The 27,775-nt window shown below is 40.5% G+C and overlaps 1 protein-coding gene across 2 annotated transcripts in view; it reads right to left on the bottom strand.

The window, feature by feature from the left end:
• The window catches only part of LOC126183774 (uncharacterized), a 485,018-nt gene that overhangs the window by 220,494 nt on the left and 236,749 nt on the right, over positions 1-27,775 (bottom strand). For both annotated transcript variants that reach the window (XM_049926010.1, XM_049926009.1), the window contains one exon: positions 2,163-2,354. In XM_049926010.1, the coding sequence (XP_049781967.1) occupies positions 2,163-2,354 (192 nt within the window). The remainder of the gene's footprint in view (positions 1-2,162; positions 2,355-27,775) is intronic.

Here is a 27,775-nt window from a genome sequence, read left to right as displayed (position 1 = left end):
TGTGGCCACTGTTGCCTCAGCCCACTGGACTACCCTCCGCCCTCCTCCCTGGGGTCCAGCTTCATGGCACTGAGTGCCAGTCCATCTCTGGCCTCGGGTCTTTTGCTACAGCCTGCTGTTCCAGTTGGCGCATCTCCATCAGCCCCTTCTCCAATCATCAAATCAGCCATCAACACCAATGGGTCCAACCTTGCCATCCCTGCACTGGGACTTGCCTGCTGATGACAATGTCATGATGGCTTCCTTTTCTCTAGCGCTGTCTTTGGGCACTGCACAAGCCCACTGCCCTCAGCCGAACCTACGTCCCTGTGCAGTCTGGCTCTACGATCTGATGGCCACCCAGCACATCGTTCCTCCCCCTCCATCGACACCAGCTACTGCTGCTCTGGACCTGATGGATGTGTCTCTTGGCTGGCCAGCAGAGTTTTCTCCATCACCTGGGCATCCACTTTGCATGAGGGAGAGATGTGTTATATCCTGCGACTAGTGCATATAGGAAGAGTGTGGTGTTGCCACATATGTGTGTGTGAACCAGCCACCCACTGTATCAGTGATCAGTGCAGGCCGGTGGCTGGAGGTCACCTGTGGTAGGCATGCACATGGAAAGGTCTCCACCATGCCATCTGCTTGCAACTCATGCACATATATGCACGGAAAAGCATTAACTGGTCCCTCTCATGTGTCTTTCCAGTGTGCCATTCACATCAATGTAGTTTATCTTGTTACATCTACATCTAAATTTATACTCCACAAGCCACCCAACGGTGTGTGGTGGAGGGCACTTTACGTGCCACTGTCATTTCCTCCCTTTCCTGTTCCAGTTGCGTACAGTTTGCAGGAAGAACGACTGCTGGAAAGCCTCCGTGCATGCTCAAATCTCTCTAATTTTACATTCGTGATCTTCTCGGGAGGTATAAGTAGGGGGAAGCAATACATTTGATACCTCATCCAGAAATGCACTCTCTCAAAACCTGGACAGCAAACTACACCGCAATGCAGAGCACCTCTCTTGCAGAGTCTGCCACTTGAGTTTGCTAAACATCTCCATAATGCTATCACGCTTACCAAATAACCCTGTGACAAAACGCACCACTCTTCTTTGGATCTTCTCTATCTCCTCTGTCAACCCAACCTGGTACGGATCCCACACTGATGAGCAATACTCAAGTATAGGTCGAACGAGTGTCTTGTAAGCCACCTCCTTTGTTGATGGACTACATTTTCTAAGGACTCTCCCCAATGAATCACAACCCGGCTCCTGCCTTACCAACAATTCCACTTCAAATCATTCCGTACGCATACTCCCAGATGTTTTACAGAAGTAATAGCTGTCAGTGTTTGTTCCACTATCATATAATCATACAATAAAGGATCCTTCTTTCTATGTATTTGCAATACATTACATTTGTCTATGTTAAGGGTCAGTTGCCACTCCCTGCACCAAGTGCCTATCCGTTGCAGATCTTCCTGCATTTCGCTGCAATTTTCTAATGCTGCAATTTCTCTGTATACTACAGCATCATCCGCGAAAAGCTGCATGGAACTTTCGACACTATCTACTAGGTCATTTATATATATTGTGAAAAGCAATGGTCCCATAACACTCCCCTGTGGCACGCCAGAGGTTACTTTAACGTCTGTAGATGTCTCTCCATTGAGAACAACATGCTGTGTTCTGTTTGCTAAAAACTCTTCAATACAGCCACACAGCTGGTCTGATATACCATAGGCTCTTATTTTCACAAGGAGATTCATGCAAGTCTGTTTTCTATGGTAGCTGAGTGCTTCATGAATAAAGCCATATTTGGGTCACTTTGGACAGGTCTCGTGTACTACATAGTTACAACAAACATGTTTCCCAAAAACAGTCAATGAATCAAAGCTGGTGAATGGGTAATTCCTTTATATTTGGGCAAAAGTATAGAAATTCTTCCACAATCATCATCAAAGGATACAAAGTAATCTAACAGACATGCAAAACCAAACAGTACTTCTCAACATCCATACACATGAAGTAAATGCATAACCACATATGTGCACGTACTAATACAATAAAACAAAAAGAGTGTGTAAGAATGTAGTGTAGTTTATTATACAAGATATTTATAGAAATATTAAATGAAATGTGACATTATAAGACTTATGAAATTCTACATACAAACCTTAGAGGCTGACTAAGCTGTGATACTGCGGCTAGCCTGTCCATCATAGGATAAGCTAGATCTAAAAACTGATACTTGTTTGCTGATGAAGAAAAGGATGAGCAGAGAAGAAGGTGCAGTTGAAGTAAAGGGAGAACAGTCCCCAAACTCATTAGCTGTCCTCTAAATTGCCGTTCTTTAGTTTCAAACTGCCTGTAAGAATGAGATAAATGATAACTTTTACCATTAAAGTTTCTCTCATTCACATTATACTCTCAAAAAGATATTTTCCATATAATTATTGTGGAATTTTTCACAGTGGTCTCAGCAAAAGATTATGTGCAATATTGTGAAATAAAAATTACACCAAAATAAAAATATCCATACAAAGCTTAAACAAGATTGTCAAGAAGCATGCAAACTGTGAAAAAAGAATTACAGCCAAGCAAACCAAAGTGCTGAAACATTGACAGTAAATTACTATCCTGAATGAAAATTAGTATTTATTTGAGAAATAATTAAGAATAAAGTTTTACATTGATTGGGAAAATATAAATTTCTTAATAATAACTTTTTGGAGTATTTGTGCTATTGTGCTGAATTTCATTCACTTACTGCTATATAATAATAACCTTCTTGAGTAACAGCCAAATTTCTGTTTCAAACTGAAATACATTTCAGAAAGAATTAAGATGGGAGAGGTGCATTTAATTTTGGTCAAAATGAGCCAAAGTAGAACTGAGTGACTTTAAAATGGGATATAATTGCAGTAAGAACTATGAGAATTCTATCAGAAAGCTTTCACATTAAAAGGCAATAACTGTTGTTGGGTACAGTTTATAAACTGGAAACATTGGGAGACCAACAATACACCAATAAATAAGTGTAATGCTGCAAAGCAATATGAGAGGGACCGAGCACATAAGGATGGTAGTAGGGAAGGAGGAAGGGTCAACTTTAGTTTATTGGGAGAATTTAAGGAAAGTGTGGTTCATCTGGAAAGGAGATCTCATATGGAACACTAGTGTGGTCCATTCTTGGGTACTACTTGAGTATCTGGGATCCTCACCAAGTCAGATTAAAGGAAAACATCTAAGTAATTCAGAGGAGGGGTGCTAGATTTGTTACCGGTAGTTTCAATCAAGATGTCAGTATATGGAGCTGTTTTGTGAACTCAAATGGAAATCCCTGGAAGAAGAACAATGTTCTTTTCATGAAACACTATTGAGAAAGTTTAGAGAACCAGCATTTGAAGTTGACTGCAGAATGATTCCACTACCACCAATATACATTTTGCATAAGGACAACAAAGATTAGATAAGAGAAATTAGGACTTATATGGAGGCATACAGACAGTCATTTTTCCCTCACTCTGTTCAGAGTGAAACAGGAAAAGAAATGACTAGTAGTGGTTCAAGGTACCCTCTACCACGGCTTGTGGAATATGTATGTTGATTAAGATGCAAAACTGGAATGAACTGGTCTTTTTTTTGGGGGGGGGGGGGGGGGTGAGTGGGTGGGGGGTTATTTATATTCCAGTTCTGTCTTGGTTACTTAAATTTGAGTAGAACTGAAAGACATTCAATTAATGTTTCTAAAGAATACTGAAATGACATGATACTTTTACAAACAAAATATGTTTTGAGATACGTGGCCTGAGATTTTTAGAGTTTTTTAACCAAGACTTAGTGTGAATTCGGACCATGTTGTGAATACTGTATTTATCACCAACTGTTCTGTTCTGGAATAGCATTACACAATTCCCAGGTATGGCCAAACATATATTCAAAAGAAATATTATGTATCAGTATGCAAAAAATCTATTTAATTCAATAAAACACAACTTACATTTACATAAAAGAATAGTTCACACTTTTGAAAATTATGTGCATTAATGAAGAGATCTCATCAAAACTAAAATAATTATCACAAACTTTGAAGTAATTCCTTTCAGCTAGCTATCGACATATAACAGCAAAGAATTTATTTCTGGTACATAAAAGAATGCTCTTTTATTCAACATTGTAAGAGGTAATACTTTTATAATTTCAACATTGTAAGAAGTAATACTTTTCTAATTACACTGAGGTGACAAAAGTCATGGGATAGTGATATGCACATACACAGATGGTGGTAGTATTGCATACTCAAGGTATAAAAGGTCAGTGCAGTGGTGCAGCTTTCATTTCTACTCAGGTGATTCATGTGAAAAGGTTTCCAATATGATTGTGGCTGCATGATGGGAATTAACAGACTTTGAAGGTGGAATTATAGTTGGAACTAGACACAAGGGACATTACATTTCGGAAATCATCAAGGAAGTCAATATTTCATGATCCACAGTGTCAAGAGTGTACTGAGAATACATTGCAGACATTACCTCTCACTACAGACAATGCAATGGCCAACAGCTTTCATTTAATGAAGAAGAGCAGTGGTGTTTGTGTACAGTTGTCAGTGCTAACAGAAAAGCAACACTGCATGAAATATAACCACAGAAATCAATGTGAGACATATGACATACATATCAGTTAGGAGAATGCAGCAAAATTTAGCGTTAATAGGCCGTAGCAGCAGACAAACGACATGAGTGCTTTTGCTAACAGCTTTGGGTTTGGTACACTGCGATGGTTGTAGAGATGTTTTTGAAAATAATTTAGGCAACTACATGCTGATAATAAAAGTTAAAAATCAGAAGTTCTCTGTGTCAGTATTATAATTCTCCTGCCTGTAAAACAATAAACACTGTATCATAGTTCATAGAAGATTTTGTAGCTTTACTAAGCTGGCTTCCTGTAAGCTGCATTTTGAACCTTATCAAATATAACTGAACTGAATTATTTGTAAAATGGTGAAGGAAAGCGTTCCCTGAAGATTAATTATTAGAACATTAGGTTACAAGGGTTTGACACGCTGTTAGCTACATGGATGGTATCTTTAAAATAAGCAATAATAGGTGAGCAGAAACTTATGGGTTCATTGTAAGGCTCTAGCAAGATAAAGTTTGAGTACTAAGAAAGAAAGATATTTTCGATAAAAATAACAGATACCAAATGGGGCAACTTTGCAATAAGGGACAACTTTGCTGTTGTTTGAAAACAACTATTTTTAGCACTCTATCTAGTTCCTGACCAAACCAACAGACAAAACACTGTTTGAACCATACACAAAAGGGTTTAACAATGCTCATTTTATATATTTTCAGCACTGACTTATGTTAACAATTCCTTGTTGAAATTTTTTTTTTTCACCTTGGAAAAGATGATTTTCTGGTTGTCTACAAGAGTGAATCGCCCTGCTCATTTATTTACATCTGAGTAAAAACGACTTGTTTTGCATATAATTGTCTGTCAGAATCATTTTTAGAGGTATATATTATGTTTCATTTATGTCAAGTAATATCACTTGGCAATGTTACACAAAGAAGCTTTGTGAAAACGTGACAACTTTGCCAACCAGCACTATCTCAGTTTTCTTACATTTTGGCACTTTTTTCAGATCATGCACCTACTATTTTGTTTCATATATTGTTAAAATTACATGACACATTAGCAGCAAGCTGGATGGCCACAGGTATGAAATTTATGATGATGTTATTCTGCAACTTACTGTTTCTGCAGTGGTTTGTGAGGAAATGAGCAGTGGCAAAGTGGGCGAAAGAGGTATTATTCAACTTTGAATCTCAGAAAATAAAACGCCTCCATTTAAAAACACCAAGCCACCAGACTACATTGAGCAATAAAGAGGAAGAAGAGACTCACAAAGAAGTCATTTTAGATCCTATGGAGACAGAGAGCTTGACGATTCATGTCGTTGAATGACTGTCAGTGGGAAAAGTTTTTACTTCCCAGAATTTCAGTCTCAAGAGTGTGGGTTTAAAACTGCCTATTCTAATGTTTTGAATCTTAACATGAACAAACCTTTCCAATAAACAGCTTTCAAAGTTTAAATATTCTTTTAGAGATTTTATGGTTTAAATGTTCTTTTATCTCTTATTTATTGGCAATTTGTGCTTGTTTTAACATAGTTGGCAAACTTGCCCCATTTATGAGTTACTTTAACCTTGCCATTTCTGTTTGCATTTTTTAAATCTATAAATATTTTCTTAATTTGTCAATGTTCCACAGTGTGATACTAAAAATCAGTACTAATAGCTTGTGATGGTTTTCAAGAATTTTTGTACGTATCATTTAACACAAGAAATGAAAATTGTCTCTAGGGGCTGTAACATCATTTAGAAAATACAATGTTGTACAAAATTCCTTGATCGTGATTCTACCAGTAGTAAAATACTTTGGTATAACTTCTGTTGAATGTGAAAATTAAATACGTAGTAGGTAATAATGCAAAAGTTTAAATAATTATAAATAAATTGAGAAAATGCTCCCAGATTTCTTGTCATACCAAAATTTTCTTGGCACTCTTTGTCTATCTCAACTGTATGACTGATGAATTTGATAATCTCTAGTTTTCTCTGCGTTAATGTTTATGACTTACCATGGTGGTAAGATTAATCTGAAAGTTTATTTGTCATAATTAGAATCATATAATGTACGTCATAACCACACTCAAGTCCAAATTCAAAACCAGGATCATCACTGAAATACAACACTTAGCATTCAATGAACATTTATTACAAACACCACTGTCCAGACAGAATAGAAATGACCTCCTGGATAAATAGTGCAGCTATTTATGCAAACATAAAATATTCCAGAATATACAAACATTACAAACAAAAGAACCTTCCAGAAAGGATAATTCCAAGTAAAAAATAAAAATAATTAAGGAATTTCCTGAACTCTTTTCTGACAGTCTTGGATAAGTGCAGATTACCCTGAAAGACAATGCACAGCCTAAGTTTTTCTGGGCTCGGCCCGTTCCCATTGCTTTATGAGACCAAGTAGCCAGTGAATTAAAAGAATTGCAACACAATGGTGTGACTGCTCCAATGCAAGCTAGCCAGTGGACAAGTCAATTGGTTTTGATGCCGAAGCCTTCTGGTTGCATATGCATTTGTGTTGACTTCAAAACTACAGTCAATCCACAGACAATAATTGACACTTATCCATTGCCTTGCCCTGAGGAACTTATGGACAGGCTTGGCCCAGGCCATTACTTTTTTAAGATAGATTTGCATGATGATTATTTGCAAATACCACTACATAATGAATCACAGAAAGTGTTTGTTGTTAATACACACTTAGGCTTGCTCAAGTATTTGCATTTTCCCTTCAGCAGTGCCTCCACACCCACCATTTTTCAGTGTTACTTGGAACAGTTGACTGGTCAAGTGCTGTTCTGTTCAAACTACCTTGATGATATTGTCATCTCAGGTCATACACCAGAGGAATGCATTGCCAATTTGTGTACTCTTTTTCGATGCAGGACTCAAGTAATGTCTTGAAAAGTGTGACTTTTTTCAGACAGAACTACAGTATGTCATGTGATAAACAGTCACGGTGTGCACCCCCTCCAATCTCATTTGCCTGCAATCCATGACCTGACTGTTCCTTGCAATGTATCTGAACTGCAGTCAGTGTTAGGCAAGTTGACATACACTTTTGTTTCATTCTGAATGATTCACAGATAGTAGCTCCATCGCATCACCTGTGTCAAAAAAATGTATCTTTTGGGAGGCCTAAGGACTGTCAAGACGCATTTCAGAAACTCAAAAATGCCTTGCTCAGTGACAGATGTTTACTACATTTTGATCCTGCCAAGCCTGTGATTTTGCAAGTAGATGCTTCAAAAGGTTCAAATGGCTCTGAGCACTATGGGACTTAACATCTGAGGTCATCAGTCCCCTAGACTTAGAACTACTTAAACCTAAGGACATCACACACATCCATGCCCGAGGCAGGATTCGAACCTACGACTGTAGCAGCAGCGCAGTTCTGGACTGAAGCGCCTAGAACTGCTCGGCCACCGTGGCCGGCTAGATGCTTCCTCTTATGGAATCAGTGCTGTGCTTTTGTAGAGAAATGGTGCATAAGACAGACCTATTGCTTTTGCCTCAAAGTCAGTGCAATTATTCAAAAATTGAAAAAGATGTGTGTGGTGTGACAAAATTCCATCACTATCTGTTTGCAAGTTCTATTTAGTGACAGATTACAAGTCTTTGCAGTCCTTGTTTCATCCATCAAAGTTGGTTTGTACAGATACTGCTCAAAAAGTACAACATTTGGCTTTGCTTCTATCCCAGTATAAGTACAAAATTGTATGGAGACCTATGGCAAAGCATGACAATGCTTACGTCCTTTTTCGCCTTCCGATTGGCCCCGAATCTGATTTTGATTTCTCTGAAGCATCTTGTTGCCAGATTGATGTGCAGGACTCTGAATTGCTGCAATCTTTTCCATTGAATTACAGAAAAATTGCACAGATCATGGAAGTGGACCCTGATCTGAAGATTTTGTTGCATTACATTCACATATCTTGGCCTCGCTCATTGAACAGTATTCAGAACTCAGTAGTATGCCGATAGTTTGCTCATCGGCATAACCTTTCAATACAACAAGGCACAAGCTTATTACAATCTGACAGTCGACAATTGCAGTTGTTCATTCTCACAGTGTTGCAAATGGATGTGTCACAACTGCTTCACCAAGGACATCGGGGAATTGTTCGCACTAAACAGTTAGCACTCTGGCACTGTACTTGGCAAGGCATGGACGCCCACATTGAACAGATGACGTCACAGCATCACACTTGGGTGGAAAACTAATCTGCTCCACCACAGGCATTCTCAGCTTGGTCTAGACTCAATCCCCAGGCAACAAGTGCACATAGACTTTGCAGGACCATTTTGGAACACTCGTTGGCTCATAGTGGTAACTCTTTTAGCAAGTTCCCATTTGCGGTGCCTATGAACTCTACCACATCACATAGCACCATTCAAGTGCTGTCCTCAATTTTTTGCATTGAAGGATTGCCTGAAGTCATTATTACAGACAATGGACTTAAGTTCACATCACATGACTTTGAACATGGCAATCGTCATCTAACGAGTGCTCTGTTTCACCCCCAGCCCAATGGAGAAGCAGAACACTTCATATGCACTTTCAAACAACAGATGGCCAAGCTTTGCACCTCCCACACATGGGAACAGGTGCTGCAATTCTGTATCAACTCCTTTTGCTCCCACCCATGAGACGGACTATCACCAGTGCAACTCCTACATGGCCATTGCCATCGGATGCTGCTTCACTTGCTCCAACCACCACAGCATCCAGCCCCGCTGATGGTCCGCAAGTATCACTTTGCACTGCGCGATCTCGGTCTTTAAAGGATTTTTGGCTGACGTCAGCACTGGGTGTGGGGCAAGATCCAGAAACGCATTGGCAAATATACGTATCTAACTGTGGGTCCTGATGATTCTGCTGCTTTTCTTCCCCCAGATCCGTGGCCTCAAGGAACCGTGAGGTCTTTGCAGCTGCCTGCTGGTGCTGCCACGGCACCCCCAGGATGAACCAATGGACGTCACACTCTCGCTTCCGCCATTGTCGCTCTCTGACCCGATAGCCGTGGACCCACCATTGCCATCAATGTCACCGTCATCGCCTCAGGGGATGCCCTTGGGACTGGACATGTATCCTGGGCATCGTTTTCGGGAGGATGTTCCTCTGCTCTAGCAGCGGGGTACGGCTGGGAGTATGCTGTCCTCCACAGCTCTGGCTCCCAACTCATCTCTATGCTCAGCTTCCTACCTTCCACCCCCCACCCTCTCCCTCACTCCCCATTATTGTTAGCATCTCCAGTACATGACAATGGTACAGCATATCGGGGGGGGGGGGGGGGGGGTAGAGGGGAGGAGGAATTTGCTGGCGTATGCTTTTGCCAGAACACCAGTCAGCACTAGGAAACATTTTATACCAGGTGCTGAAATAGGTGCACCTATGACAAGAGAAGACCAAGTCATGTCCCCGGGCTATGCCCTGATAATGCTCCCTCAGCAGCATGCATATAGGCCACTGCTGCTGGGTCAGTCTCCTCAATATCAGTGCCTCAGAATGTTGCATTGGGACTCAGTTTGCATTGCACCTCAATACATCACACTGTAAAATTTTGTACATGGCTGCACATTCAGAGACTGTGAATAGTTACAATTGAAAGAAAACAGCCCTTGGTCACTATTTTTAACGAATTAATTCGTTAAAAATAGTGACTAAGGGCTGTTTTATTTCAATTGTAACATCACAATGTGCTCTAGTCTTCTGCAGGGATAGTCATTGCCTTGTACCTTAGATAGCTGTGAGGGATTGTTAGTCATTGTATATAGCTGTGATATCAACACGGACAAGACTTAAGAATTAGTACAGGTTATTTGATTGCTGTTAACCACAGAACTTCAGATTAGACATTACTGAAGTTAAGTACTCAATTGGTTCCTGTAATAAAGTGTATCTTAACAACGTGTGCATTTTGTGTTTTAGTAAGAGGAAACTGGCCACCCTCTCCTCATCAAGCCAGGAACACAAAACATTACAAGAGGGCACAGCCACAACACCTTCCATTATTCTGCACCTCTGGACTGTAGCAGGGCTTCATACAGAGGATATGGATGATGTCTCTGTGCTTTTGTCTCCCTGATGATGTTCAACAAGGGAGGAAGGACAGAAAATGGCCAAAAGTAGCACATTATTAACTTTTCCAATAGTTCTACTTTATGCATAGATGTAAAAATTAATACCAAATCTTGTGGGTTGCATCTCACTGACTGGTGCTTGGCATTACAGCAGTCTTGGTCTTTGTCCTGGGCATCCAGGATCCACATGCAAACCAGCTGCCTTGCTTCTTTGGTCCTGGTGATAAGGTGTTTCATGTAGACATCTCAATCTCTCTGTTCAGCATCTACATACAATAAGAGCATATCTGCCAATGTTGAGCCCATTTGTTTGTTGATGGCAGGGAGTTGCATCCCATGTGTGATGTTACAATGTGAAATTAACACTTATACTATTCTGGACTGGAAAATGTTTCCATGATCAGAAAACAAAAAATCATTACATATGCTTCAAAATAATGTCTTCTACAAGGATATCCACTCTGGAGGTTCAGCAGTTGGCACAGCTTTGGTGACAGCACAGTGGTTGAGGTAGTCAGTGCAGACTATTATCCATTGATTTCTGCTTGTCGACTTCAGGAACCTCCGCAATAGGTCAATTCCAATTTGGTGGAATAGTGCTGCTGCAAGCAGGGTTAGTACCTGATACAGATACCTGACCAGTGATACCTGCATGTGATTCTGTCAAGAGACTTCACAAATCCCAGGATGATAACTCGCCATTGATGAGCCGGGATGATGAGCACCCATTTCTGTCCCACTGGATCATAGTTTGTATTATCTATTAACTGGGATTCATCTATGGTCAGTTCCTCCTTCCTCATGGTTTCTATGGTTTTCATCAGTGTTAGATCTACCTCTGTTCAGTTGTTATCTCTTTTAATGCAGTGATGACTGGTATTTCCTCCATGCTGCTGTGTTCTGTCAAAGACTTTTTGAAAGACATTTGGCATCAGTGTGTTTGTGTCAACTGTTGTATATCACCTCGATTTATCCTGAAGCCTCACTACTCATCTCACCATTCAACCAGATCAATCTTTCACACTAACAAGCCAATGTAGAGAATGGAGGTTTGTCACAGCAGTAAATGGCCTGAACTTGTTGATGGCATAGCATACTAATCATATTTGGGCAGAAACATGCAAAGAAGGAAGTAGATTACAGCAGAGCCACCTACAGGCAGCTGCAGATGTTATGCTGCACAAAATACAACACAGCGGTCACATGTTACGAGGCGAGCCAGCCAGGGGAGGTGTGGGAAAAGTTGACACAACAGCACCTAAGTGGAAGAAGGCAGAATCCATTCAATACCAGGGACCACGGAAGTGTACAGTAAACGTGTGCAATGTCTTAGCAAAGCCCAAACAATCACAGCTCATGAGTGTATAAATACCTAGCCACTTTTGTACTGAAATCATCTTGTGTTTGTATTGCAGGACTACCACCATGGGGCTGTGACACTTGGGGTACCATCTGGAATGCTGTACGGGGTCCACAGTTTGACACCACATGAGGGCAGCCTTCCCTGAGACACGAGATGTGGAGCTGCCGCTGCTGTGGGGCCAGCCAAGCCCTGCGACATAGCGGGCTGGCCATTGTACTTCCCCAGTGGGTAATGCCACTGTGTCACCCAATGCCACCAGCTGGGCAGTGCTGGAGACATCAGCTGTGCCTCAGTCACCACCGCCTTAGCTGCTGAGTCCAGGGACATAACTGACAGAACCAGTGGTGTTACTTCACCACTCAGCTATGCTGCATTTTCTCAGCACGTGCATGCAAGAAGCAACTAGATGTCTCAACCACACTGCTGCTACTTGTAATGAACCATGGTGGAGAGTCGTAGTAAAGGAATTTGGAAAACACAGAACAGTCTCTCTGACTCCAGCCTTCTTCACTGGTGTCAGAATACTGACATCCACTTTTTAGAGTAATTTCGGAACCTACAACCTACAGTATGGTGAGTCAAGAATATTTAATTGTTGTTGAGTGTTTTAGTCATGTTAAAGAAGCTTGACTGCCATGCTTTTTGTGCTACGGTGTCTGAACAAGACACAGCCAGGGCAAAAGCACCACAGGCACAAAGTTGCGAGCTGGTGCCAGTTTCACAGAGACTCACCATTTGTGCGAGTTCCAACAGCACCACGGTTGGCACTGAGGAAGAAGATATCAACTTCACCAATTTTGTATATCCTCGTCGCTGGTTTTGTAAACCCTCGTAGCCAGTTTTGTAATGGCCTCGTCGCTATTGCTATGGAGGCCGAGTGTCACTGTTGTTATGGTAGGCCAAGTCTATGAGTTCATAAAATGGCTTCTGGTGCAGTACACTGCTAAGACAATTTCTCCCTGCCACTATTACACAACTATTCCCCAGGGTCGGGTAACAGGGTAGGAGAACAAATGTTCTACAGCACTCCAACAGATTAGTAACACACAAATGAGTTAAAATGGTTTACCTACCTTTGTGACTTGTTGAATAACAAAGTCTGCAACACTGCATCTAGTATAACGCAAAAAAGGCCCTCAATTGCTAAGTGCAAATGATCATAGGTAAGCTTCAAAGTGCATAACAAATGCAATTTACAGCAACTAGCTGTTCACTTCTAAGAGTTTACTAAATGACATTTCCTGTCTAAGTCAGCCCTGGATGATGATCTATAACCAACTGGGCAAGAGCTGCTCTTCTATCTTCCGAGTAGGCTTCTGCCCATTGCCGTCCAGTCATTGGCGGATTGTATTCAGCCGGCAATTGGCTGAGGTGGAGTCGATATCTTCATCCTGAGTACCACCTGTTGTGCTGGTGAAACTCATGCAAGTGGAAAGTCTCTATGGCACTGGCACCAGCTTGCATCTTTGCAGATATGGTGCTTCTTCCCTGGCCGTGTCTTGTTTGGACACACAACATTTTGTAATATGAATTTTGTTACAAGTTAAGAGTCAGCAGATTTGTCACACTTCAGAGATAATAGGACTCACAATTTGCTAGTACCTGTTAGATGCAGGCAGTGTAACTTAGAAGGTCATTCAGCATTCCATGTGCAGAATCAGCATCAGTGGTATGTTTCACATGTAAACAATATGAGCACATCGCTTGGCAGTGCCAAAAACTGTAATGTTTAATGTTCAGATGGAAGGCTAATATATTTTATTTTGTGTGTCCTGTCATTATTGGTGTTTCAAAATAAGTATTGGAATGGTCAAGGCATATGCAGACTCCAAGACATAAGGTGTGTGAGAACCTGAGGCAGTCTGCATGTTATTGGAAATAGTAGCAAACTGACAGTAGACAATATGGAGTTTTGTGGTCTAGTGAAGTCACAATTGCCACAGTGAGGTATAGATTTGTCAGCCATAAGTTTAGTTGCTCTTTCTCTGGTAAATCAACTGAGAATTTACAAGCATTTGTGGAAGATCTTAAGAATTTGGTGGAGAAGCTGAAATTAACACAAGAAGCCAAAATTTTTACTGGGTATTCAGAGGCTTTCAAGGGAGCTAGAAAATGTTTGAGGAATTTAAGAAGGGGTTAGTCCAGATGTATATGAAGACACTTTTGGGAACCATTTGGCATGCTAATGAAGAGGCATGCAGAGTCCATGGAAGAATTTGCAGATAGAATAAGAAAAATCAATTGGTGTACTAAATAGCTGGGACAGAACGCTGGGTTGAATGAGGTGATTTTATGAGAGGCTCAGCAGAGGTCACTTGACACACTTTTCAGAGGATTACCTTCAGAGATGTCAAGAAATATATGGACAGGAGTCCAACTGATTCGCATAGTTGTCAGATTAGTAAGTGAATGTGAAGAAATTGACATACCAACTGGAGTGCAGGTTAGATGGATGGTGTTTTCAACCAATATAATGTTTATAGGTGTGTACAAACAGGCATGTGAGGAAGCAATATTGCCAGCCTTGGGACAATGGGAGTAGAAGCAAAGGTCACTGTAGTTTCAGGGGTAGGGAATCGGAAAAGAACCAGTCATTAAACGCCACAGGGAACCTGAGGTCCATCTATGGTCATTCCCAGTAAGATTACACATTACAGAGTCATATGCAGCGATGTCATTTGTGGTCAGAGAGGAATGGTGGCAAAGAGGAATTGCAGGATATTGTTGGAGACAGGGGTACATGCATCAGCTGCCAATGGTGATCTGGTGGAACATAAGCAATGGAACCCCCATGGTATAGATTACATGGAATGGGGGATAAGGATGTTATGCCATTGGGATTGGTGGCATAAATTTTTGCCTGGGCATGGTTCAGTTCAAACAATGTGTAGAGATTGTGCCAAACGTGAGTGAGGGTTATGACATGACTCTGGGGTTGGCTTTCTTGTAACAGAATTGTGCCAAAATTGATCTTCGGCAGTATATGGTGGAGCTTGATGGGAATATTTTTCCTTTGGGTGAAACCACTGCCAGTGTAGTGATGTCACAAGGTGAGTCTATGACAAATGACAAACCATTTAAAATGTGAACAATCACACTAAGACTCAATCACACAATAGCACACCTATGAGCTCTGGGAGATTGCTTGGGTTAATGTTGAGTCTAGGTTACCAATAGGAATTTTGTGTGTGGTGGATTCATTGGAAGCGAATGAAGTACTGGAACAGGTAGGCAAGTCAAAGGTCCCGAGTTCGAGTCTCAGTCCGGCACACAGTTTTAATCTTCCAGGAAGTTTCGTATCAGTGCACACTCCGCTAAAGAGTGAAAATATCATTCTGGAAACATCTCCTAGGCTGTGGCTAAGCCATGTCTCCACAATATTCTTTCTTTCAGGAGTGCTAGTTCTGCAAATTTCACAGGAGAGCTTCTGTAAAGTTTGGAAGGTAGGAGATGAGGTACTGGCAGAAGTAAAGCTGTGAGGACGGGGCGTGAGTCGTGCCTGGGTAGCTCAGTTGGTAGAGCACTTGTCCGCAAAAGGCAAAGGTCCCGAGTTTGAGTCTCGGTCCGGCACACAGTTTTAATCTGCCAGGAAGTTTCATATCAGCACACACTGCACTGCAGAGTGAAAATCTCATTCAGGTAGGTTGTTTGGTGAAGGGAAGTGTCGAGCACATATGAGAGATAAATGGTGAGAAAATGGTACCTGTATTTGAGGATAATTTCAGTGCAGAGAATTTACAGTTAATAATGGTGATGTTGATCGATAATGTGGATATCCTGGAGGAGCAAGAGTGGGCCACAGGAGGTGTCCGCCACACACAATCACCAAACGTCACTGAAACTGAGACATGAGGGAAGGTAAAGCATCTAAGTGACAGTGAACAAATGGAAGAGTTGCTTTTGGAGTTTTGGGATTCTTTTTTTCCAAATGGGTCAATGCCACCTACACATATTATGCAGCAGCAACAGATAATAACAGGAACTGAATCACCAGTTTGCCACAGACCATACAGAACATCGGGATTTTTGAAGCCAATTCTGGAAGAATTTACCAATCAGAAGCTGAAGGAAGGGATTATTGATGAGAGCAATAACCCATGGGGAGCTGGAATTGTTGTCATGCCCAAGAAATCAGCACATGGATCATATAAGTATAGGTTTTTTTGTGATTACAGCAAACATTAACCTTTGCCACACATTCTGGAAATCATAGACTATTTGGGCTAATGCATTTTTAAACGATGGACTTAAGGGGTGGCTACCATCAGCTAGTAGTCACTCTGAAAATTCTACCAAAAACAGCATTTTCTTCAGTTCTGAAGGATTCCTTTCAGATTAAAGAATGCACCTGCGGCATTTCAGATATTGTTAGATAGAGATCTCAGAGGATTGGAACCATGTCAACAATTGGTGTATCTGGACATCAAGTCCAATCTTAGTGTTTCCAGATTTCACTAAGGAATTCATTCTGACATGTGATGCATGCAACCATGCACTTGGATGTGTGCTGGCTGAAGACACAAAGGGCATAGAGCAGTGGTCGTCAAACTTTTTTGCTCAAGGGCCAAAACTAACAATATGATGTGACTCCTCGGGCCGCAGATTTCCAGGTCTTTTTATTAACTGGCAAACCATGTAAATGGTGTGTTATGAACCTCCAATAGACTAGCTATAGTAAAGAAGTGAGAGGTTTACCACTGACTTTATAGCACTTATCATTAAAGTCGATACCATTCGGACCACTACATGTAGAATGCTCTCTGTTTCAGATTGTTGCCACCCTCAATGACCCGTAAATTGTAACACTGAAATTCCTCGATGAAATTTTGCTGCATTATCTTTGTGAACAGATGGTTTATAGCAGCAAATGGACTTATACTTAAATGTATTAAGTAACATGAGACACGATCACAGCTGTTTTCTACATGTTTTGAAAGTCATTTTTCTTCAACCCACTTGACTGAACTGCAACAGACTTAATTTTATTTCATACTAGATGAGGTACCTGGCATTGGCTAGATATATATTTATTCCAATCTTATGTTATTCTGTCTCTTCCTTCCCTCACTCTCTGTCGTCCATCTCGACTTTCCCCTCACTCACTATCTCTTCACCCCTTTATCTGTCCATTTTGCACTCCCTCTGTATGTGTCCATGTCCTCCTCCCCCTTCTCCCTCCACATTACCATCCCCCACCCCTAGAAGACATTGCCTTTGCTTACCCCACCTTATTTCTTTACATATTGAAAATAATATGTGTATCAGTGTGGTTGAACTTGATCCGAGAGTTTATGAGGAGAAGTGGATGATAAACACACACACAAAAAGCTAACAACTAATTATTTCTTTTAACAAATATGTACTGCATATTACCATCTCTATAATGCATTTTCATGAATCCAATGCACTTTCATTTAAGACTGATACAATAGCAGATAATTGGTACAAGGCAGATGCATCCATTTGTTGTCAACACTGAGAAACAAACAAGAAAACATTTCCATTATTACGTCCCCTCCCTCTGCAATGACAAATCTATCTGCCCCTGTACCAAGTGACACCTGTAAAGGTGACAGAACAACTTTATGCGCTCCTACTTACAATTCTTCTGGTATATTTTTTATTTGACAAAGGAGACAGGTACAGCCAACAGCTGCAAACCATTTATTCTTCACCAGATTTGGATACATATCATTTATCGTTCTTCAGAAACTGTAAACATTAGCACCTGCTAAAATGAAATAGTACATTCAGAAACAAACCACTCGCAACTGTTGGATGTATGTGACTCCTTCATCAAATAACATTGCTGTGCAGTTGCTGACAACAATAAGCCATGTTTATGACACTGAAATTCTGAAATACAGGGAAAAAGATTTTTAAATACTCATCCATCGGTTTGACAACTATTAGATTATGAGGGATATACTTGTAGGAGACATACAAGTAGTTGTGTCATGTTGTCAACAATTACATTTTTAGTTATGTTGAGACTGACTGGAATAATCGTTGTGGTAGCATGAGTCAATGATGACATGTGCCATTCACAGACTTTCACAGAATGACTGTCACCATGTTTACGAGTGTTGAAAACTGCATAAAATGCTGCTGATCAAATTTCAATAAACTGGAAAAAAGCATATAGTGCATCTGACTAATTCATTCCAGTTTAATTATCTCTGTGAAAATAAAATTCACATGACTTGCATAATCTTACAATATTCACGTAGCTGGGCAGGAGCATATGAAGGGTGAAGGGAAGGAAGGGAATCATTAGTATTTTGAGCCACTACTAGAAAGAAATCTGGGATCAGTGTATCTTGTTCCTGAAATTTATTTTAAAGTACTTTCATGCAAGGTGAGATAGATGTATTATTAAAATATTATATTACGTTATTCAAATGGCCACAAAATTTTTATTATAATTGCATTAATCTCAAACTTTCAAAAACTGTAGAAATAAATAAGAAATTAAAAAAAAAAATAATAAGAAAAGGACAGATGCACTGCACATGTAACAGGCTGTATAAGAAAGCTACAGGTCTCTTATTGAATCTGATCTTTATTCATTATAATTGCAAAACAAACGTAAATACAAATATATAATTTTTCATTAATGTGACTTGTGATGAACTTTTTTGGCTATGCCATCTATATCTGCATCGTTTGAGCTGCATGCAATCAACATTGTGTCTTCTAAATGACTGGACAACCAATTACGATATTTATTTTTCAGGTACGTCATTTTTAAAAATGAAGCTTCACAAAGATAAGTTCAAGGAAATAGTGTTAAAATGAACTGTGCACAGTCTCATAAATTTTTATAATTGTTAGGCACACATTTCCAAAATTCAGTGTACTGTTGTGTTTCACAATGTTCTATAAACAGAGCTTTAAGCTGTGTGTCATACTGAAGTTTGATTATTTCATTTAACAAATTAGTTCTAGGAAATCCAAATTGGCAGAATAATTTGAGATTATCATGTCCAACATGCCAAGGGTTCTCTACGAGAATGAAACAGCTTCGAATATTTCTAACATCTGCAAATCTGTTTTTTATTCCTTCCAAATAGGCTTCCAAATATTCTTTCATGTTATGGTAAATAGTTTCGGCGATAGTTAAGCCTGATCGGAGCATAGCAACAGTTGGAAAATTAGACACATCTTTTACTTCAAGTTCATTTGTATATAATTGGAGTTTGGCTTCAAATGCAAATATTTTGTTAGTCATTTGCCCCATTATATTGTTTGGTCCTTGCAATTCCAAGTAAAGTGTGTTGAATTTTTGTGTTAATATTGGCCAAAAAAGCTGTAAGTATCCACCATTCATCATCATCAAGTTCAGGATAATTTTGGCACTTTGTTGTAAGAATAAAATAATTTCAGATTTCAAATTGACAAACCGTTCCAGCACTTTTCCTTTGCTTAGCCATCTGACAGCAGTATGTAGGAGAACATCACTGTAACAAGCTTGCAATTCCTGCAGAAGTTCTTTAAATTTTCGGTGATTAAGTTCACGGGCACGAATGAAATTTATAATGCTTATAACTGTTTTCATAACATTCTTCAATTTGGTACTTGAAATTTGACATGCCAATCTTTCTTGATGCAGTAATCAGTGAATGGAGAGTAAATTTGGCAAATTCCATTCCTTCTTAATCAGTGCTATCAAACCACTGTCGATGTCCATCATTGACAGACAACCATCAGTACATACTGATATTAATTTGCTCAAAGATAAGTCATTTTTTTTACAAATTCTTTAATTGCATCCACAAAATCACACCCTTTTGTGTGACCTTTCATGGTTATAATTGCTAAAAAATCTTCCTCTATTACCCCATCATTTGTGCAGTAATGCACAAATAATGAAAACTGAGCCACTGAAACTAAATCTGTAGTGGAATTACATGCAAGACTGAAGTATTTGCATAGTTTGAGATTATTAATTACTACCTAAAACATATATTTTGAAATATCTTCTATACGACGTCAACAGGTAGATTCTGAAAGTGTGAGCTTATTTATTTCAGCTGATATTTGTTTACTGTTAGAGTATTTTGAAACAGTCATCATACGTTGCTTCACTAATTCAGCATCAGTGAAAGCTTTCATATTTTTTGCCAGAATATTACATACTTGGTATGATGCTCTTGTGACAGCCTTGCTTTGCCCAACTGCTGTTAAACATAACATTTTGTTGATGACAAATGGTAGATTTTAGATGAGCAATTTTTTCCTTTCTATCAGTTGAATTCAAAGGAAAAGCTACTGTAAATGAATTGTGATTACTTGTGTAGTGGCGAAATAAATTGTATCTCTTCAGTCCCACAATTTTATCCTGGCATATTAAGCAAGTACCAGTACCTTCTTTGTGTCCACTTATAAAGCAAAACTCTTCTTCCCATATTTCTTGGACACTTCATTTCTCTTCACATATTTTGCTCTTAGTCACTGTTCTTGAGGGTACATCAAACATTATTTATCCTACTAATAATTATATCACCAAATATAAGCACAAATACACTCAATATGTGACGAACGCTCAGGGACACCGAAACTTAGTTCTCGACTGACACACTGAGATAACAAAGCTAACAATGAGGTGGTTGTGGGAGAAGCCTGCCGGTGATAAACAAGCTGCCACGGGCACGAGGCGCGTTTGATGCACGGCTCACATTGTTGGCTAGCAGGCTGCTCAAGCCTGTAGCACTGCGGAAGACTGGCAAGTGGCGTGTTAAGTGAAAGTGGTGGATGGTGACTTTAATCACAATTCTACGCAGTTTCCATAAACAAAACACTGCTACACCAGACAAGAAGATAACTAATGCTACCCGTGCAAAGCCGAGGAGGGTCACGGGCCGCACGAAAACACGATCCCGGCTGCACGCGGCCCGCGGGCCGCAGTTTGACGACCACTGGCATAGAGCATCCGGTAGCCTATGCATCGAGGCAAACGAATTCAGGAGAGAGGAATCTACTCCACAACAGAAAAAGAGATGTTGAGCCTTATCTATGGAATCACCTACTTCAAGTGTTATCTCTACGGCAAAAGGTTTTGAGTGATAATGGATCGTGCAGCATAGAACTGAGAGAGTTTGATTTTGAGGTCATACATAAACTTAGAAAGAAACCTGGGAACACAGATGGCTTAAGTAGGAAAGAAGCAGAGCTGAAAATAGGTGGTAATGAACTTACAGAGTGGCAGACAGTGCAGAAGTCGGATGATGTGTGTAAGCAATGTAGTAAACAATCACTGTATTGCATGCAGAATAGATTGCTATGCAGAAAAACCAAGCTGGGACCACAAGTAGTAGTACCAGCGAAACAGAGGAATAGAATGCTACATGAGACACATGACCACTTGTTAGAAGGTCATGGAGAATGTAGGGTTAACAACAGGAGAGTAGTGACGAGCTGGTGGACGTGTGGAACTGCATACACTGTGCACAGAGAGCTGATTTGTGCTGAACGAGGGTACCATTGCACAGATTATCTGAAGCATTAGTGCCCAGCATACATCTTGAAGTCACACACGAGTACAGAAGTGTTGCCATATGAAGTAGCATACGGTTGAAAAATGCTGTCGCCGATCGATATGTCAAAAACCAGGTGAGGAAGAAGGGAGGATTGGTTAAGGAGTTTGCGAGGGTGATGTGAGAAATATGGAACAGGGTGTGGTGGACGAATACATGGGCACTGGAAAACCGAGAGCAAGCAGTGAATTATACAGCAAGAATGCCACAGTACAAGACTGAACTACTGGTAATGCTATTGACTTCTTACACTCCAAATGGAAAGAAGACTTTTTTTTACGAAGTATCAGGGGCACTATCAAGTTGTGGAAACTACATCACCAGTGAGCATCGAGTATCAGCTGCCAAAAAGAACAAGAATTGTGCATGTGGGATATATGAAACTTTTTAGAGAGATTTCAAAGGTTATCCCAGGAATTGGAGGGCTGATCTGGAAAGGAAAAGTGGGAAAGAAAATACGAAGAAGTGAGTGAGAGGTCGTAGGTGAAGCAGCGATAGAAAGTCCGTAAGGTTTAAGACCTAGAAGATAACAATAGATTTATATTTTCTGTTTGTTACATATAAGTGTAGCATAACATTTAGTATACATGAAACGAACTGCTCTGGGGCAGCAGGAGACTTTATGGGGATGAAAAGGTAACAGGTAGCCCTGTATTCAGGTGAGTTATGCCGGGAGACAAGATAATGCATGTCATAACTGGGCTACCTAGTCATCAATGGAGCATTGTTGAATGAGCACTCAGAAGGGGGTGTGCTATTTGTGAAGCAAGAAGATGTGGTCAGTATAGCACACCAATCTTATCCAGTCTTATTCAAAAGAAATGCAAAGTAGGAAGTAGATTACAACAGAGCCAGCTACAGGTGAGTACAAATGTTATGCATCACGAAACACTACACAGCTGTCACATGCTGTGAGGTGAGCTGGTCAGGTGAGGTGTGGAAACAGCTGACACAGCAACACCAAAGCAGAAGAAGGTGGAAGCCTTTCCACACCAGCGACCACGGAAGTGTTTAGTGTATGTGCTGCACAGCATAGTAAAGCCCTAGCATGCAAAGCCCTTGAGCATATAAATACCTTGTCACTAATGTACTAAAATCATTTTGCGTTAGTATCGCAGGTCTGTGATACTTGGGGCACTATTTGGAATGCTGTAGGGGGCCACAGTTCAACCATGCACAAGATCCACAGCTGCCAAAGGGCCAGTTGACTCTCAGAACATAGTGGGTCAGGCACCGTGCTTCAGCAGTGGGTCATGGTCACTGTGTGACCTGTTGTCACCAGCTGGGCAGCGCTGGAGACATCAGCCATGCCTCAGCTGCAGCTGCTTTAGCTGCTGAGTCCGGAGACGTTGCTAACAGAAGCAGGGGTGTCACGCAACTGCTCGGCCATGCTGCACTCTGCCAGCTTTGCTGGTTGTCACGCATGGACATGTCGGAGGTACCGGGTTGCCTGAACCACACTGCCACTGCTTGTAATGAATAACAGCAGAGAGCCTTAATAAAGGAATTTGGAAAGCAGAAAACAACCTCTCTGATGCCAGCCTTCTTCATTGGCCCAAACAATTGCAAGGCACTCTTTCTCAGTTGTAGAGTAGTTCATTATACAATTGAAGGTGGCTGGAGCATTACATGGTCCAAACGGTGTTACTTTAAACTCACAGAGGTCATCAAGAATTATAAAGGCAACCTTGTCCTGGTCACCCTCATCAATGTAAATTTGCCTGGAGTCTGTTTGGATGTTACAAACAGTCTAGTGTGACATTAATATGTGGCAATGGATAGATATTTATCTTTGTGATTTTGTTCTGTTGTCAGTAGTCAAAGCAGAAACACCTTGTGCAATCCTTCTTCTTCATAATGACCACAGGAGAGGACCAAGAACTCTCTGAAATTTCAATGATGTCATCTTGCAGCATCTCCTCCACTTCCCCCAAAATTACCACTCATGCAGCTGGCAACAGTCTATATGAGTACTGGTGGATGAGTCTCAGTGTTAATACAATGTTTTATCATGGGCCACTTGGTCTGTCTTTTCTTCACTCTGGGTTTCAATGCATCCAAAAATTGATGCAGAATAGCTATCATCCACCAACTTTGTTCCCTGGACAGGCCAGACCATATTGGCTGTTCAACAGGAGCTTCCTCCCCTGCATAGTCCGTAGTGTTGCTGGAGCACGATTCTTCATCAGAGATACTATGTTGCCCTTCCTGGAGTGGTTCAGCTGTCCCTACACATATACCTTTAGGGATGAATTGTGGATGTCCTCCTTGATCACCTAGAATTCTTATGATCATCACTGGTATGTATAGGGTGATTATAATTAAAGTTATACTTTCAAACCACTGTAGAAATACACCACTGGTCAGAATGATGTCAAATTGCAGCGGAATATTATCGGAGAAGGGGGAAAACATATGGCAGAATAAAAATAAATAGTTACAAAATGTAGCAACAGATGGCACTGTAAGCATCATAATTTAATAGCGGTTGACCACAAATGACACAAGAATCATACAACAATGTATTATTCAGTGTGCATGGGTGTATACACATGATATTTTTAGTTACGTAAGCCCATCCGCCACGGTAAGGTCATATGACATTGGATGGGAAAATCAGTTTTCAACTGTCCTAAGCCCAAACACAGCATAAAAAGCATCAATCACATTGGTTTTTAATTGTCCTGAGGCCAAAAACCACATAAAAAGCATCAATCACATCGGTTTTTAATCGTACTGAGGCCAAAAATCACAGAAAAGCACCAATCAAAATCAAATCGGATTATTAATTTCTGTGTGGCTGGTGCAAAACATGTTCAATATGCTGTCCACCATTTTCCGCAACAAGTTGAAATCAAGAAACAGCACGTTCCACAACTGATCGAAGTGTTTCCTGGGTCACATTCAGAATGTGTTGTGCAATGCATGCCTGCAATGCAGCTAAGTTTGCAATCAGAACACTGAACACAACATCTTTCAGATAACCCTACAGCCAGAAGTCACATCAATTAAGATCAGACCAGGCTATAGGAAAATGGTGGCTGACAATTCTAGCATTTCTGAAATGGTGCTTCAGCAGCTGCTTAACTGGATTTGTAATGTGCGGAAATGCACCATCTTGCATAAAAATGATCCCATCCACACATCCACGCCGTTGGAGAGCTGGAATGATGAGCTTGCATGAAAGACATTCATAGTGCTTACCAGTGATAGACAGATAACAAGATGGGAAGCACCTGTCTCTTCGAAAAAAATATGGCCGTACGATAAATGATGCCGTAAACCCATACCACACAGTAACCATTTCAGGATGAAGTGGTACTGCTTGATTTGCGTGTGGATCTTCTGTTGCCCATATTTGACAATTCTGTGTATTGACATATCCTGTCAGATGGAAGTGGGCTTCGTCTGTCCACAAAATCTTCCACAGCCAATCATAGTCCACTTCCATGTGAGCAAGAAATTCTAAAGCAAAAGTCTCTCTTGCTGGCAGGTCAACAGGAAGCAACTCGTGCACATGGGTAATTTTGAATGGATACTAAATAATGATGTTTTGTAGGATTTTACACATCATGTTCATGGGTATGTCCAATGTTCAGGCAATTCTCCATGCACTACATGTTTGCACACCAACACTTGTCTCCTCCTGCATTGCTGTGGCCACCACTTCCACTGACATTGAATCAATTCATTTCCTCCCTCTACCAGGTTGCACACCAAAAGAACCCGTATTTTTGAATTTCCAAATCATTTTCTTCGGACCCACGGCTATCATCGGACTAATGCCTTTTTTCAAACCCTTCAGTGTCCGGACTTTCTGCAGAGTGATGCATGCACAGTCATCATCCTTGCAATACAGCTTTACAAGCAGAGTGTGATCATGCATTTTGACAATCATGGTGAACATTGCAGATGTGAAAGGAGGAAAACCCATGTATCTGGCGTGTTTATACCAACTTCAATAGGTTGTGTGCATGACAGGTGTTTTCATTTATGTATTCTGACACATACAGCACCATCTATTGATCAATTTTCACACTATTTTTTTTCTTCTGCCATACATTTTCTCCCTTCTCCAATAATATTCCGTTGCAATTTGTAGTCATTCTAACCAGTGGTATTATTTCTACAGCATTTTGAAAGTGTAACTTTAATTATAATCATCCTGTACATTTCTTTTGTGAACCTTAGTAGCTTTTTCAGCCATCAAAAGCTTCACAGTTTAACTAAGCATCTTGACTGATGATTGTGAGTCATCTTATTGATGATGGTGGGATAACATCTTCAACATGCGAACAATTGCCGAAAGCTAGCTCTGTTATGTGTGCTTGTAGGAATAGCTTTGTCAGTCTAGGGCCCTGAGTTTCCACAGTCTATGACTGCTCGTGATGCCTGCAAGAAGTCCCATCCAAGAACAACATTACGAATACATTCTGTTAAGACAACAAATTTGAAGGACTGTGTTCTGTCATTGATAGTTATTGTTGCAATACATGTTACTGTTGGCAGGACATAATTCCCATTTGCGACTTTCAGCAAAATCATTTGTGTATCACAGAACATAGATTTCTTTAGCTGAGAACAATAAGCATCTGACATTACAGAAAAGGAAGTCCCTGAGTTGACTAGCATCTGGACAGGTTGACCAACGATGATGATGTCAATGAGATTTCCTGACATCTTGATGACTATTCCCACGGAGGATTTGCATCGGTGGTGGCCTCCAAATGTCTGTTCTTTTAGGGGTCATTATACTGGTGTAGATGTTAGTTATACATGTGTTGCTTGGATGCTGAGTTGTCATTTCACAAGTGTGGCTTAAGTCCAAGTTGGCCAAGTCAATTCTTCCTCACACGTTTTGATTGGTGGCGGAGATTGGTGCTTCTCCCACTGCCTGACATATTAGAGAGGTGAGGTCATACTGGTATTTCACAATTGCCATAGGGACCACATTCAAGAGTTCTTTCATGAATTTTTTTTCTGTTGCATTTCCTTGATGTGCTGGCACCACTTGATGAACTGCTTGGCTGTTGTGACATCCTTCACCAGAAGAGCTTTGGTACAAATCTTCAGGACTTCCTTTCATCAAATGTGAGATTTATCAGCTTTTGTCATATTTGGATTCACAATGTGGCATAGGATCAAAACACCTGTATGTAGGACTGTGTCATTTCGCCACTATGGTGGGCCCTATTCTTCTGGTAAGGAGACTCGTTGTTGATTGTTTCCAAATGTTTTCTCGAGTTTGGCCTGGAATTTATCCCAGCCACTGAGGTTCTCTTCTTTGTTCCCGAACCAATGCTGGGCTGTGCCATCCAAATAAAAGTACACATTTGCTACACACAGCACATCATCCCACCTGTGACTAGATCAATTACTTTCGCCCATTTCATTGGGTCCCAACAAGCACCTACAGAGAACATTGAAGGATGCCTGATGTGCATCTGATTTAGTGCCGGTTTGCAATCCATCGGATTCCTGAATATACAGACCCTGTGAATGATTTACTGCTTGTATTATGGTTCCAGACTGTGTAGACCACAGCTTTTACATTACCTAATTGGAGCCACAAGAAGTACCCAGCGTCTTCACTAAACAATTTCATGTCCTAACCCAAGTCAAGTCTAAATCTAAAACAAGAGTTGTCACTAAAAAAATTATGCTTAGCATTGAAAGCAAGCACATTTATTATAAATGTCAATGTACAGCCAGAACAGAACTGACCTCATGGACGAAGAGTGAAGCTATTTATAGAAATATTTAGTATTCCATAATATACAAACATAAGATATTTCAAGAACCTTTCAGAAATGATAAATACTAAATAACAAATACTTGCTGGCGGTCATGTTTCAATTGCTGAAATGCATCACGTCAGCCAGTTATGCTAAGCACTATTCCATACTTCATGCATGACAGCATGTGGCAACATGTTTTATGTTTGTAAATCTACCAGTCCTAAACTGTATAACTAAAAAGAATTGAAATGACTATATGACGATATGAGAGGTTGTCGGACTCTTGTAGAACTGTTCGGAAATTTCTTTATTATGTGCTAGTAGACTGAAGGCAACCTCAACAAATAACTGTGTAAGTGTCTGGTGTATAATGATGTCACTGTCAGTTTTTCAGTGACGTTAAGCTTTTT

Source organism: Schistocerca cancellata, chromosome 4 (assembly GCF_023864275.1).
Source record: "Schistocerca cancellata isolate TAMUIC-IGC-003103 chromosome 4, iqSchCanc2.1, whole genome shotgun sequence".
Classification (NCBI taxonomy): domain Eukaryota; kingdom Metazoa; phylum Arthropoda; class Insecta; order Orthoptera; family Acrididae; genus Schistocerca; species Schistocerca cancellata.
Note: the sequence above shows the minus strand (reverse complement) of the source record. Positions and strands in the feature narration are given on the sequence as shown.